Source organism: Linepithema humile, chromosome 2 (genome assembly GCF_040581485.1).
Source record: "Linepithema humile isolate Giens D197 chromosome 2, Lhum_UNIL_v1.0, whole genome shotgun sequence".
NCBI lineage: Eukaryota > Metazoa > Arthropoda > Insecta > Hymenoptera > Formicidae > Linepithema > Linepithema humile.
In genome coordinates, this window is record NC_090129.1 from 14534664 (window position 1) to 14556593 (window position 21930).

At 36.5% G+C, this 21930-nt stretch overlaps 2 protein-coding genes across 2 annotated transcripts; both read right to left on the reverse strand.

Annotated features, from left to right (window-relative positions):
• Positions 1–3328: 3328 nt before the first annotated feature.
• Positions 3329–4051, reverse strand: LOC136997870 (uncharacterized). Its single transcript, XM_067349267.1, has one exon. The coding sequence runs from the start codon at positions 4049–4051 to the stop codon at positions 3329–3331; it is 723 nt and encodes a 240-aa protein (XP_067205368.1).
• Positions 4052–9647: 5596 nt separating this feature from the next.
• On the reverse strand, positions 9648–10955 carry LOC136997871 (uncharacterized). The gene has a single exon (XM_067349269.1). The coding sequence runs from the start codon at positions 10953–10955 to the stop codon at positions 9648–9650; it is 1308 nt and encodes a 435-aa protein (XP_067205370.1).
• Between the last annotated feature and the right edge of the window lie 10975 nt (positions 10956–21930).

Sequence of the window (21930 nt, forward strand, 5' to 3'; positions counted from 1 at the left end):
TACACATTAGTTATCTCGATGTGAGATCGGTGTACAATTTAACTGTCTCTTGTAGACTAATTTATTAAATAATTCTTTATGAAAATAAATTAAAAATGTAGCACTAACATCCTGCGACGGCTCTCGATGCCATTCTATTATATTTGTTTAATATTTCTGTTCTATGTATACTAAAAAATTAGTTCTAACAATATTTATCATTTCCAGTTAATTTTATTTTGTGTATTGCAAGATTTCTTCTTGAGTTTGTGCATATAGTTTTAACAGTAGTATATGACAGGTATGGGGCGTCACAACAAACCCCCAACACCTACCCCATATTTGACCCACTGACCTTCATTTGGTCTGGCGTCAAAATAAATGACGTCACAGGGAGGGGAGGAGGAAAAGATGGCGGCAGTGGGTCCAACATGGCGGACGTCTACAAGATGGCGGCTGTTGACAAGATGGCGGAAATTTTTATTTTTCCGAATTGAGAAACTCCAAGCTGGGTTCGAACCTGGAACGCAGGGTTTCTAGTCCTGCTCCTAGTCTGCTGGGCTACCTATAGATCTATTGAAGTAAGTTGTAGTGTCGTATTTATGACTATGGGACCTGGTAGGGAAGGGATGTATATATGCTGGGACCACGTCTATATGAGGTACCCCGGACTCTCTGGCAGGTATGGAGCATGTAAACAAACGACGTCACACAGTCGCCTCTAGTATGCGAAGGGAAGAGGCGCATTTATACTGGGACCGCGTCTATATGAGGTACCTCTCTGGCACGTATAGCGATCAAAAGAATGACGTCGCAGCGACGATTGATCATGCGACTTTTAGTTTGATATTTGGTGTGATAGTTAAGGGGCCGCGCGCGCGATATTGCGTGAACGGGGTGAGCGTCAGCCACCCGTTTTCGCGTGCTGTAAGGATTGACGATGGCGAGTGGAGCGTGCAGGGACATGCGAAAAAGGTAAGGCAACAAACGCAAGAAATGGAATACAAAATCGTTTATTTGGAATTTTTTTAAGAGCACATAATTGAATATTACAGTCAAAATATAAAAATATTTTATTCGACTTACTGAATACATTCTAAAAATATTATTTTAAAGCGCGCATCAAGAAATGTTAAATATATTAAAAAAATGTTTTATTTAAAATTTTTAAAAATACATCGTTGAATATTACAACAAGTACTACATATTACAACTAGTACGTAGTTTCGTTTGTTCATTCTTTTTGCAAAAAAAATTTTGCGATATAAGCATACTATCAGTCTGTCGTTTTGGTTATAATCATCGGTGAAAAGACGAAGAAATTGTTGAAGGCTGTAACCAAGAGACAAATAGTAAAGAAACACGCAGCAATATTGACCGCATGTTTGCGAAAAAAATCCTTGTAGCTGCTCGGTGTTCTATCGATACGTGGTGGAATTTCGTCGAAGTCGCAGATGAAATCGTTGATCCGAGTGTGGCGGGATTCCGTAACTATCGAAATATGTGCCGGTACCATGCTCGTCGATGTAAAAGGCGATCCAGTGTCTTCCGGGGCGGTCATGTTCGTCTGTATTAGCGACAATGGCTGTCGACCTCGTCCACATCCTCGGTAGTCTGTCGGCAGGATAGACTCCCGCATATCTGACATTGAGACGATGCAACGCGTGTAAGATTTCCAACGAATTCATTTGTCGCGTAACAAGACGGTGCTCGCATGCAAGGAATTATTTGTATAGTAGAGTCGCAGGGGTTTACCTCCTTACGCATAGAGTAGACGTTCTCGAATGATTGCGTGTTAACGGGGATGGTTTGTTAAGCGTTGCTATCGGTAGGATATTCTTCTTTCTTTACGTACGGTGTGTCTTTTGCAATGTAATAAAGTGATTGATTCTTCTCTTCTTCTTCCGTCTCTTCTTCTTCTTCCGTAGCGTTACGCCACGCTTCGATATTGTAAATTATATCAAGATTTTTATTCTTTTTCATAAAAACAGCACTGTCGGTTTTTTCGCTTACGCTCCAATTCTCATGAGAAAGATCATCGCAGCTCGAAACGATGCTACACTCGCTGCTAGTGTTTTGAGTGACTATCCAGCGTTTCAATTTGCAAGCGTTGCGTAACGCGCAAAGAAATTTGTCTGTAGAGCAAAATCGAAAGCCGTGGTGAGAGCACCGATGTCCGCTCTCTTTGACTTCTGGTAAATTTTTAAATGCCGGAGTTCCTTCTAGATTATATACGTTATTAGAAAGTAGACGCCGCAGATAGCGTGCCTTTTCCTGCCCCCTGCTATAGATGTAGCGCGCTCGACGTGTTATTTCTCGTAGTTGTATTACGAAACATTTAAGATCGGTTTCACCATCGAACCACTCGATTCCGTGATAATTTCGCGAAAGCCAGTTGTTTTTTCGTCTCGATTTATCGGGTAAATCGTCAAAGGGATAGGGAGGCGTCATAATCCAGTGTCCGATGATTGGTGAGTTAATCGCAACGACAGCTACTTTTTTCGGAATAAACTTCTCGGCGGCATCGCGGAAACCCTGTATATCAATGACTATATCCATAGTTATGTCCAAGTACTCACTCTTTATTTTCAAACGAAGCGACGACGTTCGTGTCTCGAACAGGACTGAATCTCTTTCCGCTGCTTCACACGCCATTTACGAAAACAGGCGTGAGGGAAAAATGTGTGTAGTAGTAGTGGTGGGAGGTGGGGGTTTGGCGTTATAAAAGTCTAACCGGCAAAACGGTTATCGACGATAACTTGTCGAGAGAAGTCTATTTCTAGAATGTTATCGAACTCTGCGTAAACGATACAATTAACGGTTGCGGTAAGCGCCTTTTCAAATTTCACTTCTAAGCGCAAACTACCATGTTTCACGAGATTCCAATGTCCGGCGCAATGAGCGGACAAGTCGGGGGTAAGATCAAAAGCAAAAAGAGTGTAGCCCTGGGCATAATCCTCTCTACTTATAGAATTTCTTTTGTTCAAGAAGTGAATGCCGGTTCCCGAGAAGAGCGTGTGGTAGGCTTCGACGTAAAGGCCTTTGTCTTTCGAGAAGTTTGGTTGTAACGGTCTACTGGGAATTTGCATACCATCGGCATACAGAGAAAAGAAATTTATACCGTAGTTTTTGAAATTAAACGGATTCAGTTTTCTATCACCATTAAACGCTCTGTTATCGACAAAACCGACTATTACACGTTTTGGCAGTTGTCCGAGTATTATATTATCTATCGATTCCCCTACGAGTCCAGCGTGAATCGTAAATATTTTAACCTCGACTTTTGTGAGAGGATATTTGGCGGTGGTTTTACTCAACATTCTCGCATGCGAGAGTAACACACCAGGGCTTATCTTTGCTCTTCAACGAGCAGACTAGCGTCTAGAAGGCGTATTTTTGACAGTGAATTAGATTCCATAAGGCAAAACAACTCTTTCGAGCGAACGAGCCTCATTCTAACTTCCACCCCGTTGATTAAGAATTTATCCTGATTGAAAACGTCGCAGTGAAGATGACCTATAAGATCTAGCGCCTGTTCGTCTCGAATGTAACGCGAGCGTCTCACGAGAGCCTGATTTGGAGTTTGCGACTCTAGAAGTGCGTCCATTAAACCTGGGGTATTCGTGTCCCACAGACAGCAGGCCAGATGGGAGTTTTTTGCGGGTGAAAAATAATTTAATAACGCCTCGATGTAAGCCCGATACGCGTAAGCGTTGTTTGGGGGCGACACGAGTTTTTGATTAAAATATATGTCGATTTGGTTGAACATGGAATGCAGTAAATGATTTACAGGGCCTACTTTGAATTTGGGGGTGCCAACGGCGGTACCGTCTCCTGCTAGGGGGGAAGATTCTACGCGTACGCGAAGACTCAGCATGGTATGCGTGAAATCTAGATAATCTTCCTTATGACCGGGTATGACAAATTCTATAGGCGCGTCGTCCGCGAGCGACGTTACGGGTTTGTAATAAATCCATTGCGAACTCTCGATGCTGGTTTGTGTGAGTGGTAAAGAAAAGAGATCGAGTTCACTTTTTAAACACTCGTTTGAATGTGTATGAAGAAAAGACATGCTCCGTAAATTCCTAATTCACGCATTGATTAAGAAAATATGTCGGCTACACTGCGTTTCTTGACTCGACGACGCCTCGTGGTGCCGGATGGCTTTTTGCTGTTGGTCTTTCTAGCCGCTGTGCGAATTTTCTTTTTCTTCGTTGTCTTTTTTTTCTTCGTGATTTTCCTTCGCACGCTGCTATTTTTCGACGATTTCTTTTTGCTCGTCTGACGATGAGGACGACGACGCTTAGGAACCGCGATGCGTTTTTCGTGACTGAAGAAAGGAAACTGAAGCGCAGCTGTTTTCGCTGATACTTTATAACCTATACTCTTCATCAAGCTAGTTATTTTTTCTTGGGCTTTTTTTTTGAGATTTTCACTCGATTCCTTGAGACGAGATTTGACCGCCTCTTTGAACAAAGTATTATTTTCGACATCCTCCATCACGTTAATGCCGGCGCGTAAAGCTTCTTTACCAACCGCTCGTACACCTTTACTCAGATAAGGAAGCACCCTCCTGAATAATCCTCCGAGAAAACTACCGATTCCGTGTCTTCGTTGATAGGGTGCTCCGACGAAAACTCGTGTGATTCCTCCACTCCGACCTCCGTTTTGTATATCGTAATATTCGTGGTCCTCCGGTCTAGTCATAGCGTGCTGCTTTTCCGACTGATTTTTTCTTACTAGAAACGTCTAAAGTGCAACGTCACCGTCAGCGTTCCCGATTGGAATGGTATTTTTTTTCCGAATTGATCTTTTATATCTATTTCAATCCTACGGAAATACGTTTGTCGTAATGATATATAATGCGGAACAGAGAAATGTTTCACTTGATTCGCTCCGTACGCATAATAATGACCGTAATGTTGCAGCTCGATCGGTACTATTCGAAGAAGTGGAGTTTGCACATCGCCGGTTATATAAGGTTCACAAATATCACAATAAACAAAGAGTTTATCGGGAATACCGCGCAGCAATCCGTGCGATTCGAGAGTATAGAAATTTCCAGCGCGCCCTCCTTGTTCCCTTTTAAACCCGAGTTTAATAAAAAGCGCTGTAAAAATATCTTTGGAATTAGGATTAGTTGCAGTAAGTGTGGTATAGAATGCGATTTCACTAGTCGTTAGGGCCCCACCGCAACCGAGTATTCGTAGAAGATTATCGGAAACGTTCATATGATGAATCAGATTGCATTTATTTTCATCGCATGTAATCTCGAACAAGATTTTACCACCACTAGCGTTTTCTAGTGTCAAATTAATATGCGAATTCGCATTTTTGTACGCCGAATTAATAGCGGAGATAAGTTCCTCGATATTTTTGTAAATACCATTCGGTATTACTCCTTGCGTCGACGTTAACGTCGTCCCGTCTTTCCTCGTCTCGCGACCATTTTCAATATCGACGAATCTAATGACATTTTCACCGTGATTTATGTGTAAAAAAGTAGTGGGAAATTGGATCTCGTTAAGCGCGACTTCCCATTCGCCGTGTAAGTGTATAGGATGGGGTAATTCTGTAATGAAGGAAGTGGTTGCATTGTCCGGAAAATAGCGCATACTACTATTGCTGGGAAGAATCAAGAGAAATTGATCCGTCCTCATTTCGAACAAGCGGGGTTAAACTCGAAGCAGGGATCCAAGAATCAAACTTGCTGGGATAACCACGCCAGCTAACCAGCACCTGTTTATTATTACCGCGATCCCGACTTCTTATCACACAATCGACGATAAACTCCTCCTTCTGCAAGTTTTTCTCAACCCGAGTCAATTCTTGTTCGTAAAAAATGCCGTCTATGACTTCTCCCGCTAAATCGCTCAGTTCGTACACACGTGGTTTTCGCCAATCGAGTATACGGTGAATTCGAAATATCTCCTCGCTCCACTGTGTCTCGTATCCTTTCTCGAAGACGACTTTTGCTCTACTGATACAAACGAGATTACCGACGTGGTATTTAGCCTTTCGACGTTTCTCGTTCGCTTTGTCGTCGTCGCTCCTCTATTGACGCGTTATATTTTCACGCGCGATACGTGCATTTTCTCTCGTAACGACATACGGTTGCATTCTAGTGCTCGAATGACGGGTATGATTATAGGCGTTTACGATATTCTGCAAAACATCGATGTAGCGTCGTGTATTTTTATGCGTAAAATAACGCCACATTCGTTCTTTCAACGTTCTGTTGAAGCGCTCGACGATGGCGGCTTTGACATCCGCATTGCGGGCTACGCGAAAGCAAATGTCATTTTCTTCCAAAAGCTTTTGTAGCGGTCGCCCGACAAATTCTTTACCCTTGTTCGTTTGTAGGTATACGGGCACGCGACCGTTACTTCTCGAGAGCACGCACTGGAAAGCTCCCATTACGGAATTACTCGTCTTGTCGTGCAATGGTTCTACCCAGATTTACTAAGTATTTACTAAGTACATCGATAATCACGAGTAAATACGCATATCCGTCGTTGTAACTTTTGAGATTTCGGAGTTCGATCAAATCAGCCTCCCACAGATCGTCGATATTCGTTACGTTGTAATGCATTCGTGGAAATTTCCGTCGCAATGGACGATGCAGTGTATACGCGTCTTGCGCTTCGAGCCATCGCACGACATTGTTACGGGATAAATTCGCCGCGTGAAACAGATTATCGACAGCCGAATAACCAGCATAATGCGCGAGATCATAGTACAATTTTTCAAGAAAACCCGTCATTCCAATTTATTCCAATCGAGCAGGCGTCTCGCTATCGGAGAATCCGTGTTTCTCTTAGGAGTGGAACTCGCCGTAGGACCGCTAAGTTTCGCAATATTTTGCGAAGAACCGGCTGCTAATAATTTTTTATTTTTCACTAGTGTGGAGGGAATGTTCAAGTCGCGAAATAACCGCGCGAATTGAACTCTTTCCACGGCTTTCACGGTTTTTCTATCGCACATCGCCTCGTTTATCAGGTCTGAGTTATTTAAATCTTTTACGACGTTACCGTCTATAGTCACGACTCCATGCTCATCCCAGCTAACTCTACTCGACGATGTTTTATCGAGCAGGTGTTTTGTTAGTAAGCGAGCTTTGGCACGGTAAGATTTCGGTACGCTTTCCACTATTCTTCTGACGCTTTTCATCACCTCGAGACTTGTGTCGTGTTCTTTCGGGAGGCTTTTCGTACGACTAGAGTCCGGAGCGAATGAGCCCGTGAGATCGTGCACCGGTACTCCTTCACGTGTGTCCAACGCATTTTCGTCTTTTTCTTCTTCTTTCTCGGCGTTACGCGTGTCGTCCTCTTGATTTCGTCGTCCTCGTGCTACTCGTACAAAGTGAAGATATCGCCAAAGAACCTCTTTGTACATCTTCCATCTCTCGGCTTCGTCCTTCGGATAGGGTGAATTAAGAATTTGACTCAACTCCGCATCGAGTCTGGATAAAGGGGTCCCGGGAGTTCGCACGGAATTATTATTATTAGCGCTTTCGTTGTTCTCCGATGTGTTTTCCACCAGAGGTACACCGTCGGTAGTCGGCTGCGGTTGATGTAATTGACGCTGCATTCTCTCGAGATTTTCCGTAGAAATTAAAACCATTTTTTTCGCCCTTTCCATAACGTTCAATATTATTTTCTCTCTTGTGTTTTAATCCGTCGCCCTGTCTATAATTCGCGAAAATAAGGCCTCTAATAAAGGAACAATGATATAGGATAAGAATCCACCTCGTTGTACCAATAGCTTTCTTTTATTTTTCCAATTTCCACGCTTTGACGCGATACGACGCAGCGCCGTTTTGTATTTGCTCAGACGATTTTTTTCGCGTCGTTCGAGCGCAACGTTACCATTGAGTGTGTTGAAAACGCATTCGCAAATACAGCAAATAAATTTTTCATCCGCGGTTCACAGGAAAGAGATGCGTTGATTTTTGTTCAGATGACACACCTCTAGAAGACAAACGTTTCTCTTTCCGATCGAACGTCTAACGGTTTTCGTTGCACTGTCTGACGCTGCTACCGTTTCTTTCATCGTGTAAAAGTCTCTCGCAACTGACGTCACGCGAGCGCTAGTACATAATTTTTATACGCTTGAGAATGATCTGCACGGTACGTAGACGTAATGCAACGCATCGTCGGGAAAGATGCTTGTCCGAAATGAATATTTGTCCGGAGTCGATTGTTTCAGATCGAGTAATAAATATTCGTGAGGGCGCGAGGTTGCGTCAAAGTATGCTTCTTCTAGAAACTTTGGGTCATCGGGGTACACCTGTCGCACGAGATGGCGAATTTGAGCGCGATCGCGCGGGTTCTTGAAGATGACTATGTAGTTAGAATTAAGAGATATGTCGCGCTGCCCGCGCCCCTGGTGAAATAGATTTTGCGTGATGAGTATAACACTGAGATTCTTATGATGACTACCCTTTGTAAAAAGATCCACGATTACGTCGCACGAGGATGATTCTCTCATAAGATCGTCGATTATCACCAATTTTGGTGCGAGAGGATCGCTAGAATAATCGTCCGTTTGCGGTAGCCCTTCGCGAAACTCGATTATATTTCTCTTTATTTTACCCTCCCCTCTTCCATGTCCTCCCACTTTCTCTTCTGTTTTCGCAAACATGTATTGTAGTTGACGATATGCGTCTTGCCATTCGGCGTAATAAAATAAGACTCTTTCAAAAGAAACATCGGCCATTTCGGGTAAATATTTGAGAAAGGATTCTACAAAGATCGTTTTACCACAGCCGGTGGGACCGCTGACAATAGCCGTCCAGGGATGTTTCCAGCGTACGTCCATCTTGTGAAATGAACACCGCTCGTGTCTTCACTAACATAAAAAAAGCCGTGCAACGGTACGATGAAGTAAGCTTACCCTCGCGGCAGGGGGCACTCCGCGGCGGAGATGCGCGCGCGCCAGCGTACTTCGCGGTGGTCTTTTACGAGCTGATTCGGACCGGAGAAGCTGGACAAGCGTAAATGATGAACAAGCGGAATTGCTCGCGTCAGCGCCTGCGCGCGCGGGAGAGTGAGTTCATGAGCTTATGATACTCCCCCACGATGAAAAGTTGCTTTCCACGGAAAGAATTGGGCAAAAATAGTCGCTTTACGTGAATGTATGTGGGGAGAGAGAGAGAGAGAGAAAGGGGAAAATAAACTTGGAGAAAAATCATTGAAGAATTATTTTTTTAGAATATAAACACAAGGCAAAAACGATACAAAATATAAACAATTTTATTATTTCTTAAATCTTTACATGACTTTTTTCTATAATTTTATCATTTTTTTAGCCTATTCTTATTCTATTTTTACAACACAATTTTTATTTACTTTTTACAAAAAATTTATAAACTTACATAGATGGGGAAAACGTGCGTGCAATTATTTAGATGATAAAATAGAGCGAAGGAACTGTATCGTGAAATAACAATTAGCGTTCGGATAAATATCCATAAGGGACGGAACAACGACGAGAAATCTACGTTTTAGCAACACGGGTGTGCAAGCTTTCACTTCGTCGCGTGTTATTATTTCGTGAAAGGCTGTACGTCGAATTGCTCTGAAACGTAGATTTATCGAACGTGATTCTACCGTTGCCGACTCCGTCCCTTCCTTCTCCTCCTCTTGACCTTCTCGCTCTTTACGTAATTATAATTCCCTAATACTATTAAAATTAACTAAGCGTGAGTTTTCGAAATTTAGAGTTATGCCCTTTACTTTGCAAACTTCTCGCGTTTGCCCTTCCGCTGTGCGAACCACGTATGCGTAAAATTTCGAACCACCCGATACAAACGCCTCGATATAGCTACCGCGACCATAGCTCTCGAGTTCGTCCGTTATATTGCCTAAGAAATTACCTTTACGTACTTTGTATTCATCGGAGACACCGCTGCTCACGTAAATACACGAATCGGTATCGTAATATAAAACGCGACAATCCAATTTATCTAAATATTCATATAATACAAGACGCGCCTGTGCCGTCATGAAAGCCGCTATAACTACGTTGGTAAGAGGCGAGGGTACGTCCAGCTCTTCTCGCAGTCGCCACGAAACATATATCACTTCCTCGTTTATGGGTAATATTTCGATTATCTCATGCTGAGGACTCGTGAATAAACTCGCTAAACGCTGTTGAGTTTTTACGATCTCGGTATTCGGCAGGTTGGATCGTTGACCAAATTTTCCCCAAAAAGAATTTAAACATAGCTTTGCGACCGAGCGCAAACCAGAATTTTTCGCGATGTTTTGCTTATCGAGAACGACACCCTTGGTTTTCTCGTAGTCGCGAAAATATTGTTCTTTAGACACGTCATCCTCACACTCGCTCGGCCATCCGCTGGCTTCTTGTTTCAATTTTAAAAATGTGTTTATATATTCCGTGAATAATCCACCCTGCTGTGTATCGGGATCGTAGCGAGCTGTGGTGTATTGCCAAATCTCACAAACCCTCGTTACGAGATAACCTTTGTCGATGGTTTTGCGCAATTCAAGCAATACCCACGTATCCTCGAATTCTCGCTCGGACAGCTCGTGGGTACATTCATCGTGTGAAAATGTTTCGCAACAACTGCGACACAACGCGAATAGCAACTTTCCACGTACGCGATAGGGTAATACGGGGTGAAAGAGATCGCTCGGAGGGAGTACCCTGCAACGTACAAGACCTTCGACGGAATCAAAATTGTAACACGGACCTATGCCAATTAGAGTCGAGCATTCTTCCGCGACGTACACCGTGGGATGTCCGATCGGGAAAACCCCGGTCTTCAGTACGTACGGGTACAGAGAACACACATCCACGTAACGTATCTTCTCCGTACCCGTAATCTTGTACCGCGTCACGATGTTCCCCGTACGTCCACCATAGAACGCATCGCGCGGGTTGAGCGGCTCAATTTCTATCATCGGGTGATTCTGTAAAAATTCGCGCATTTCCCATCTATTTTCCATCATTTCGCGATCAAAGACGCATTCCCACTTCTCTATCACCGAGTACCCCCGTCTTCGAAGACGATACCACAGTATATACAGTAGCGCAACTCTCGGAAATTTGTGAAGCCCAAAATAAGTGCGCATGCGCGAAGTCAGCGAGTAAATCCAGTACCGCCATCTGAACTTTTCTCTCACTTCCTCTTTCTTCGTTACGCTCTCTCTCTGTTACTCTTTCTCAGCATTGAAAGGCCGTACAAATATTTGTATATTCTTACTGGCAAGATATTTAAATGCAGAGTTAAAAAAAGCAAGCGATCAAAAATAGTGTTGTGTTGTGTAGTAAAAGTAAAGTAGTGGAAGTGCAAGTGATTTTAGTGACATTACTAAGATAGTGAAAGCTGATAAAAGCATTATCCTTAGAAAAAATAGTTAACCTATATATAAATATTTATATAGATTTTCTATTTTCTTGTAGGAGCATTTTGATCTTAGCTTTGTTTCAGATGTTGCTGTTGTTCGTGTTTTCTAAAAAATAATTATTATTTTTTAAAATGAACAAAAAAGGAAAGCAGTGGTGCGCTGTATTTAAATGTATGAATGTCAATGTGGAAAAACATTTTTTTAGATTTCCAAAGGAACATGACAGGTATTCTTTTATTTATTATTTGTAAAAAATGTATTTTTTTAATCACATATATCTTATAAAAATATTATACATAAAGTTTTAAAAATTGTTTTTACAAGTTTGTCAATTTATATACGTTTCTTTTTATATTAACAAATTATTATTATTATATGTATATACAGGTGGTTGCAATGGATAAAAGCAGCTAACAGACTGGATTTAGAACAAAAAGGTCTAAGTTATGCGTATAACAATTGTAGACTATGCCACCTGCATTTTGAAGAAAAATGGTTTATTAGAAAGACCACAGTTTGTTTACATCCAGATGCTGTACCAACTATATTTTTGGGGTAAGTTTTTGAATTAATTTTTATGTATAACTTTTATTATTTGTTGTTAAAAGTATATTAGTTTTATAATATATATATATATAGTATTTGATATATTATTAAAATATTAAAGAGTTATAGTAATAATTTAATTAATTAAAGACAATATAAAAAAATAAGCTATTTTTTGAATTTCTTATAAAAAATATAAAATTAAAAAATTTTTAATGTATTATTTTTTTTTTAAATACAGAAGCAGAAGCTGCAATACAACCTGCGGTAAAAAAAGAAACACAAATAGAAGAATTGCAAGAAAAAGAAGAAAAGGTAGTTGAACAAGAGGAGAGATATCAGTAAATAAAATCTAAATATATTATTAGCTTTTTTTATATAATGATGAAATATTTTATGATATAATAATGATAACATATTTTATGATATAATAATGATAAAATATTTTATGACATTTTATAACACATGAATTGTTTTGTAGAAATACATGTGGAAAAATAGAGCCTATACTAAGAGAAGAGAACTAACAAGAAGAAAATGAAGAAAGGTAACAGTAATATATATTTTACATTTAAAAAAAATTGCCGTATATATTAAACCTATCAAAAAACCAGTCGTATATATTACCCTTTCAAAAAAAGCTGTCGTACATATTAAAACCTTTTAACAAGTAATGCTGTTGTGTATATTAAAACTATAAAAAAATATGATATCAGGAAATGACGCCAAGTGGGATTAAAGAACTATGAAAAAAGTTGTACACTATTTCTATAAAACTCTTCTATAAAACTTTTGTACATAAAGCTGTCGTATATATTAAATAAAAAATCTAAAAAAATGCTGTCGTACATATATTATTATATTGCATACTATATTTCACCATATTTTACATATACTATACTATATGTATTATATATATTATTACATATACTATACGATATATATTATTTATAATATTACATATACTATATATATTATAAAAAATTAAACTAATAAATAAAAAAAATAAAAAAAATATTTAAAAAATAAAAATATTTTAGCAAAAAAAATTTTAAAATATTAAAAAAATTTAATTAAAATAAAAAAATATTTATTAAAAAACGCAAAAAAACTTGGCGTTGCTACAGTAAACTACATGTTAACTTACATGATGTCAACTTATTACATTATGTCAATTAATCGTCAATTGTTATATTATTACTAATTTTTTTGCTTTATAATATTTTGAGGTGTAGCAACGCCAAGTTTTTTTGCGTTTTTTAATAAATATTTTTTTATTTTAATTAAATTTTTTAAATATTTTAAAATTTTTTTTGCTAAAATATTTTTGTTTTTTTAATATTTTTTTAATTTTTTTTATTTATGAGTTTAATTTTTTATAATATATATAGTATATGTAATATTATAAATAATATATATCGTATAGTATATGTAATAATATATATAATACATATAGTATAGTATATGTAAAATATGGTGAAATATAGTATGCAATATAATAATATATGTACGACAGCATTTTTTTAGATTTTTTATTTAATATATACGACAGCTTTATGTACAAAAGTTTTATAGAAGAGTTTTATAGAAATAGTGTACAACTTTTTTCATAGTTCTTTAATCCCACTTGGCGTCATTTCCTGATATCATATTTTTTTATAGTTTTAATATACACAATAGCATTACTTGTTGAAAGGTTTTAATATGTACGACAGCTTTTTTTGAAAGGGTAATATATACGACTGGTTTTTTGATAGGTTTAATATATACGGCAATTTTTTTTAAATGTAAAACAATACTGTTTTGTTTTGGTTGTGACAAGAGCGTGTACTTGGCGCCTTTTTCTTTACCTTTTTTTTTTGAAAAGGTTATTTTTTGAGATATTATTTCTTTTTTTTTAGTAATTTGTTTTGATTGTGACAAGAGCGTGTACTTGGCACCTTTATTTTACCTTTTTTTTTAAAAAAAGGTAATTGATAGATATTTTTTTTTTAATGATATATATACGACTGTTTTTTAAAGCTAAAATAATGAAATATTAGTTAGATTTTTCTAAAGACGGCCCATTATCACCCCAGTCGTACTTTCAGTATACAGCATACGACGGTCCTCTTTAATTAATTAAGTTACAGAAATACAACATTCTATAAGTATCATATTGTTTCTAGGCCATTGTGTTTTTCTAATTGAAGCATCATCAGCTTCAATCCAATCATTTTCTTCTCTATGCAGGGTGTCCCATTTAACTTGAGACAACTAAATATTTCGAAAAATAAGCATTGTACGAAAAAATGTCCCAAATAAACTTTTAATATTATCAAGGGGGACGTCTGGCTGTATAAAAATTAACCCGCCCCCACCGCCCCTTGGGGGTGGGGCGGGTGGCAACTTTGAAATTTCAAATAGGAACCTCCATTTTTTATTACAGATTCGGATTCCTTGGAAAAAAATACGTAAGTTTTGTCCAAGACATTTTTTCGAATCGTGATAGATGGCGCTGTAATCAGTGAAAATTAGTTTTTGCCATTTTCTCTCACCATCGGGGTGCTTTATTTCGGTGAATCCCCTCGCCTCTCACTATTCAATTACAATAAATGCTCGAAATGATGACTTCCATTTCGATGCATTTATTAACTCGAACTTGGAATGCTTGTACACATGTAGAAAGTGTATCTGGCGTTATTTGTGCGCAAGCATATCTAATACGTTCCACCATGTTTTCTCGAGTATTTGGTACTTTTGTATACACTTTTTCTTTAAGGTAACATAAAATTATTTCAACTTTCAAAATTATTTTAACTTTCTTCTCTAAAGATAAATAATCCATTATTTATTTGCTGAAATAAAGAACGCATCCGTAAAAAAACAAGTAGCTAGCGTACCAAAACTATGAGGCATCTACATATGTAGTAAATTTCTGAAATACTAAAAATACTGAAAAGGAGAAACAAAATAAATGAAAGAAATTAAGTCAGAACAATTCTTCAATAACTGGATTCTTTAAATTTCAAGTCAAGTAAATTTCAGTAATACGTACGCTAGCTACTTGTTTTTTTACGGACGCGTTCTTTATGTCAGCAAATAAATAATGGATTATTTATCTTTAGAGAAGAAAGTTGAAATAATTTTAAAATAATTTTGAAAGTTGAAATAATTTTATGTTACCTTAAAGAAAAAGTGTATACAAAAGTACCAAATACTCGAGAAAACATGGTGGAACGTATTAGATATGCTTGCGCACAAATAACGCCAGACACACTTTCTACATGTGTACAAGCATTCCAAGCTCGAGTTAATAAATGCATCGAAATGGAAAGTCATCATTTCGAGCATTTATTGTAATTGAATAGTGAGAGGCGAGGGGACTCACCGAAATAAAGCACCCCGATGGTGAGAGAAAATGACAAAAACTAATTTTCACTGATTACAGCGCCATCTATCACGATTCGAAAAAATGTCTCGGACAAAACTTACGTATTTTTTTCCAAGGAATTCGAATCTGCAATAAAAAATGGGGGTCCATTTGAAATTTCAAAGTTGCCACCCGCCCCACCTCCAAGGGGCGGTGGCGGCAGGTTAATTTTTACACAGGCAGACGTCCCCCTTGATAATATTAAAGTTTATTTGGGACATTTTTTCGTACAGTGCTTATTTTTCAAAATATTTAGTTGTCTCAAGTTAAATGGGACACCCTGTATATATTACAACGTTTATAATTATCTATTTCATTTAGTCTCTATTAGGCCCTGACCTATTATCATCTCTTTCAGTTTAATAAATAATTTAATTATAGTTGTTATAAATAGAATTACAAACTCGTATTACATAGTTAAATTAAATTTGCAATTTATAAGTGGCATTCAAAAACGATATTCAAATACATTGAGTACATGAGTTAGATAATTAATTAAATATGTTAGTACGTATTATTCATTTGATTAGTTATTTAAAAACAATATACTACATATAATTATTTTTAACATGTTCACAATTTATACTGACAATAAGGACAATGAAAAATAGAAACTAGCAAATATTACATTATATTACCACGATTTGGCCGTTCTGCACGTGCGCGACGTCTGTAGCCTGCGTACGGGATATATGTATAGGTACAACGCTTGCGCACAACGCACAGAGTCTGCTCTAGAGTGAGAAACAAATATCATCCGCACCGTAATATTTTTCGAAACTCTCAAGCACAATCAGCAATGTAGGAGTATTACATATATTTTACTTCACACACGTATACCGCTGTGTGGTCAGATTTGATACACAAACAGCAGCAGCAGCAGGAATGGAAGGATTACCGCATATATGCGCAAGTCACATTGTACATGTGAGCTCCGCGCTTCGCATGTACATGGCTTGCGCATGCGTTGCCGGTGATACATGCCGATATGTGTACATCTGAGATACTAGCCATCTATCGGCAAGAATTTATAAAGTACATCCCAGACGACTGAAATAATTTTCATAGTTTTCATGACATTTCGACTTTAGACTTTAATATCTTTATTTATACAGCATATAGAGCAAAAACAAGCATACTTTTATTATATATTTTGGGTATGCGCTATCGATTGAGCCTATTTTTAAATCGATCGGCTCAGGCATTACTGAGATCCGATAATCTCGGCTCGTCTCAACTTTCGGTCTCGCGTAAAGAGACACGGTCGGTCTTGCGCTGCGCGTGAACTTGGCGCGAGACACTGCCGTGTCTCTTGATGAAATGTGTAATATATATGAAATACTTTTTCTTTATTTCAAATGTGAGAATAGTATCATTAAATTATGTTATATATTTTTCAGTCATGCACAAAATGTTCAATCATCGCCTGATCATATTGATGTAATTGCCGAAATTGAACCGTAAGTTTTTATGTATTATAAGAAATTATTATGTATAATAAATATAAATTTTTTTAAATATAATTACATATAAAATATAAATTTGCTAATGAATAAGTGTTATAAAAATATTTTTATATTTTAATGCTTTTATTTGTAAAATTAATTTTTTTCATAAATTTTGTTTTCTGCTGTTATCTAATTTTGGATGTATTATAGAGTACGTCCAGTATGCAGCCAGCAGCAGAAATCTACAGGAAAGGATAGTCCGCGAAAGAAGAAGCTGCAATCCAAAATCTTTAAATTAAGGAAGCAAAAGAAGAAATTACAACAGACTGTTCGACGGCTGAGAAAACAACTGGAACAGCAGAAAATAAAGACACCGGAAGAAGAAGAAAGCGACATAATCAAGATTCGCAAATTAGGCAATAAGGTATTTAGCGGAAATTTTGAAAAATTATTAACTGCGCAGATCGATACTCTGAAGAAAAATAAACGTGGAAGACGATATGATAACGATTTTAAACAGTTTGCATTATCATTATTCTTTTCTAGCCCGCGTAATTATAAAAATATGGTGAAGGAATTTGCTTTGCCTTCAATTCGCTCACTTCACTTATTCACGGAATCGTGGAATATTATTCCTGGAATTAATGATAAAATTTTTGATGCTCTAACTTTAAAATTAAAATCATCAGCATCATTAGAAAAGCATTGCATATTATGCGTAGATGAAATGAGTTTAAAAGCTCATTTATTTTATAATGTATCGCGTGATGAAATAATAGGTTTTCAAGATACGGGTTATGAAAAATCAAGTAAACTTGCTAAAAGTACATTAGTTATAATGGCACGTAGTATTGCAGGAAATTGGAAGCTTCCTGTTTGCTATTGTTTTGTAGAAACAACATGTCAGAGCACTGTTCTAAAAGATTTAATATTTAATATTATAATAAAATTGCGTGATTGTGGTGCTGTAGTGCATGCATTAGTTACTGATATGGGATCTAATTTTATACAGCTATCTCGAGAATTGGGCATTTCGACACAAAATTCGACCTTCTTAGTAGATAAAGAAGAAGTATTTTATATTTTTGATACTCCTCATTTAATGAAAGCAACGCGTAACAATTTATTGAAATATGATTTTGAATTTAATAATAAAAAAGCTTCATGGTCTCATATTGTTGAATTTTATAACAGAGACAGTAAGCAATGGATGAAAATGGCTCCTAAATTATCTAAATGTCATATTGAGCCAAATAATTTTCAAAGAATAAAGGTGAAATATGCTGTCCAAATATTTAGTAATCGAGTAGCTGCTGGAATGTGCACGCAAATGTCTTGCGGTCTTCTACCAAGTGAAGCAGTTGGCACTATAGATTTAATAGATCATTTTGATAAACTGTTTGATATTTTAAATTCTTCAACTATTAATAGTCCAAAAGAATATGGAAAAGTTTTTACTGGTAGTGAAAAACAAATTAAATTTTTAGAACAAATGTTATTTTTCTTAAAACATATTAAAGTTATTAAAGCCAATGGCTTGCACGTGACAGTAAAATGCTTTAAATCCTGGCAGATTACAATTAGAAGTATAATGCTATTATGGGATAAATTAAAATGTAATGATTTTCCTTTTCTTCAAACACGTAGAATTAATCAAGATTGCTTGGAAAATTTCTTTGGTACTGTAAGGCAATAAGGTGGCAATTGTTTAAATCCGACACCTATACAATTTCAGCGTGCTTTTAAAAAACTTTTCAGTGTTAAATTTTTACAATACTCAGAAGCACAGAATTGCAGTGAAGATAGAGATCAAATGTTAAATGTTATTAGAACACCATATTTAAATAAATGTACAGAAATTATTTCATCTCCACCCCTCAAAATTATAGATATTCCAAATCATGATTATTATGCTATGGATCTGTCAGAGGAAAATGCATTTAAATATGTATACGGATATTTAATTAAAAAATGTACGGAAATTCATTCATGTCAACATGTACAACCTATGTAAATGAAAATAAGACTGTATTAGATGATACTACTTTATATTGTTCTTTTAGAGCTTATATAAATGAACAAGACAATGAATTTGGAAATTTGCATGTAGCAAATAATAATTTTTGTTCTTATATACATAAATTGGAAGAAATCTTTGTAACAAATTTTGAAAATAATTGTTTAAAAAAAAATATTGGTGGTTATTTATTTCAACTTGCGCAAGCTGTCTCTTTTGAACCGACATGTCCAAATTTTCCTGTAGACTTTTTGATAAAACTTTCTCCGAATGCGTATTTATTATACATTATCTGAACATAATAAATCTTGCAAAAGTACTAGTAGAAATATGAAACTTTTAAATATTTTACATCTATAAATTTTGTATAATATTTGATGATTTTTATATTTACAGTCTTATTTTTATAATATGCATTTATGCTTATGCATATGCGTTTGTGTGTTAACTTCTCACTTGTTTCTATTGCATTCACCTATTACATTATATATTTCTATTTGATAAGTGTGCGTTTGATTTTGCATGTTGTGTACTGCAATATATATATAGTATTATTAAATATGTTTCATATTAATGCTTTAAGATGCTTTGCTTATTTTGCTTATTAATAACATTTTATCTTAATAACTTATTTCATTAATTACATTTTGTGAATTTTATAATATTCTTTAATTGCAAAGGTTTATAAGTTAGTGCTTTAATATAATTTTATGTTTAAATTCTTCCTACTATACTATAGTTTTATTAGATAAGTGCACACTATTTTATTTTATTGCATGTGTGTGCTGTAACATATAGTTTATTAGTATAGTTTATTAAATATGTATACTATAATTGTCATAATTTTAAATTGTTATTTCTCTAGGATTGAACAAGCAAGCGAAATCAACAATTGAAGAAAACAATTAATTTCATGTAATAGATAAAGATTTTCTCTTTCTCTTTTTCTCTATTTTTTTCATTCATATCGAGGTGGATCGAGTAGCTGAGGTATGAACAATTGATAGAGTTGAAGAAGAAAGAGTTAAAATAATTTATGACTTATATTAAACATTATATATTTCTTATATCTTGTAACTTTGTAAATGTTTGTAAGTTTGTAAGTTTTATAGTTTAAGAAAATATTTAATTAATATTAAATTTTAATATGGATTACTTTTATTTTAATTGCAAAATAAAATACTTATTATAAAATGTAGTATATTATTGAAAAATACATTTTTATTTTGCTTAATAAATATTGTATTACAATTAATAAATAAACATATTGTATTATAAATTAATATTGTATTATAATTGTGTTTTCCTTTATTAATAAATTATTAAGTATATAAATATATATACATTATTATTAATTTATTAATTTTTGTTACTTATATTTATGTATGGCATATATTTCATTATTTGCTCTCTCTCTAATATACATTTACATTATACTATATATTATTTTACAAATCTTGCAACTTTTTTATTTTTTACTGTATATTACATTAATAACAATTTATTTTTATAATAACAACAACATAATTTTTATTAAAATTTGTTTTTTTTTAGATTTAGAAATAAGTGGGAAAGAGAAAAAAAACGAAGCAAGGAGAAAAAATGAGAAGGAAGTTCAGATGGCGGTACTGGATTTACTCGCTGACTTCGCGCATGCGCACTCATTTTAGGCTTCATAAACATCAAAGGTGCCGACACAGAGTTGCGCTACTGTATATACTGTGACGATACGTTGTTGCGATGGTGCGCTCATAACGCAAATCAATCGTATCGTCGCGTTCGTTGTTTACCGCTAGTTCCCTATCGCGATTAATCTTAAAACACGACGGACATCCGTGCCAAAAACAACCGTGGAATTGCAACACGTGATAGTGTGTTATACCGTTTTCCACCGAATCGTAATAACCATTGACTAGCGTGCCGTCTTGCAGACCGCCTTAGAACCGCGGGTAATCTTAAACGAGACGAAAATTTTAGTACTAACAGTGGGACATACGAAATTTATCGATAGTATTAATTATATGCCAATGCGTTTATCAGAGTTACCGAAGGCTTTTGGCCTGACGAATACTTCGGACAAAGGCATTTTTCCGCATTTATTTAATACGACGATATTCCCGAGTGCGTCCTGTGTGGGTGATGTTATGTCCGAGCTCGCGCTTCCACACCAGCCACTAAAGCGCCTTCCGCGATTGGGTATTCGCGCATCTGTGCCCGCCCGGTGGAATTATTCCAATTTCTCTTTCACGTAGAAAGTTTTTTCTAAAAACCTTCATACACGTGGAAGCGATGGTTGTGCATTCCTCGAACGGACACACGCGACCGCACTTCAAGAAAATCTTTCTGAAAGACATACACGCGCGTCTCAGAATATTCACGTCGTTGCGACAGTAACGCAATATCTCGCATTCGAAATCAAACACATAATTCGTACGAATCATTTCCGCGTGCCACGCTAAAAACTTTTCTCGCTCGTTCGTATTCATACTATCGGGTGAATATAGAATATCCGGCAACGGACCGACATATGACTGATTATCGTTGGTATTAAATAAATGCGGAAAAATGCCTTTGTCCGAAGTATTCGTCAGGCCAAAAGCCTTCGGTAATTCTGATAAACGCATTGGCATATAATTAATACTATCGATAAATTTTGTATGTCCCACTGTTAGTACTACAATTTTCGTCCCGTTTAAGATTACCCGCGGTTCTAAAGCGGTTCCGCTCTCAACAATATAACGTAGGATAAATTGCGCATCGAATGTTTTCGCGTTATGAGCTATACAAATTATGTGTTTAAAATATTTAGTCGGACGTGTCGCGAAATCTACAAACTCCTTTACAGGATCACGACGAAATATGTATTCACGAATACTGCACCACCGACAGCGCACCGAAGTATCCTCTATCTCGGCACACGTTTCGCAAATCTGTTGCGCGACGCAGTGTAGGTACGTGAATATTTACACTCGCGGTACCTTGAAGCGTGTCATCCTGTCTCGAAATCGTAAAACACGAATGCGATGCGACTTTCTGTTTTAAGTACACACTCACCCGCGTTTTGTTGTTGCTCTCCTTCCTCTCCCAAAATGTGCTCCGTGTCGTTAGTACGGAAATTAGTTTTGTGAGGGAGAGGAAGCACGTGACAAAAAT

Coding starts and splice junctions, on each gene's coding strand:
- LOC136997871 (XM_067349269.1), bottom strand. CDS start 10,955: ATGATGGAAAATAGATGGGAAATGCGCGAATTTTTACAGAATCACCCG.
- LOC136997870 (XM_067349267.1), bottom strand. CDS start 4,051: ATGTCTTTTCTTCATACACATTCAAACGAGTGTTTAAAAAGTGAACTC.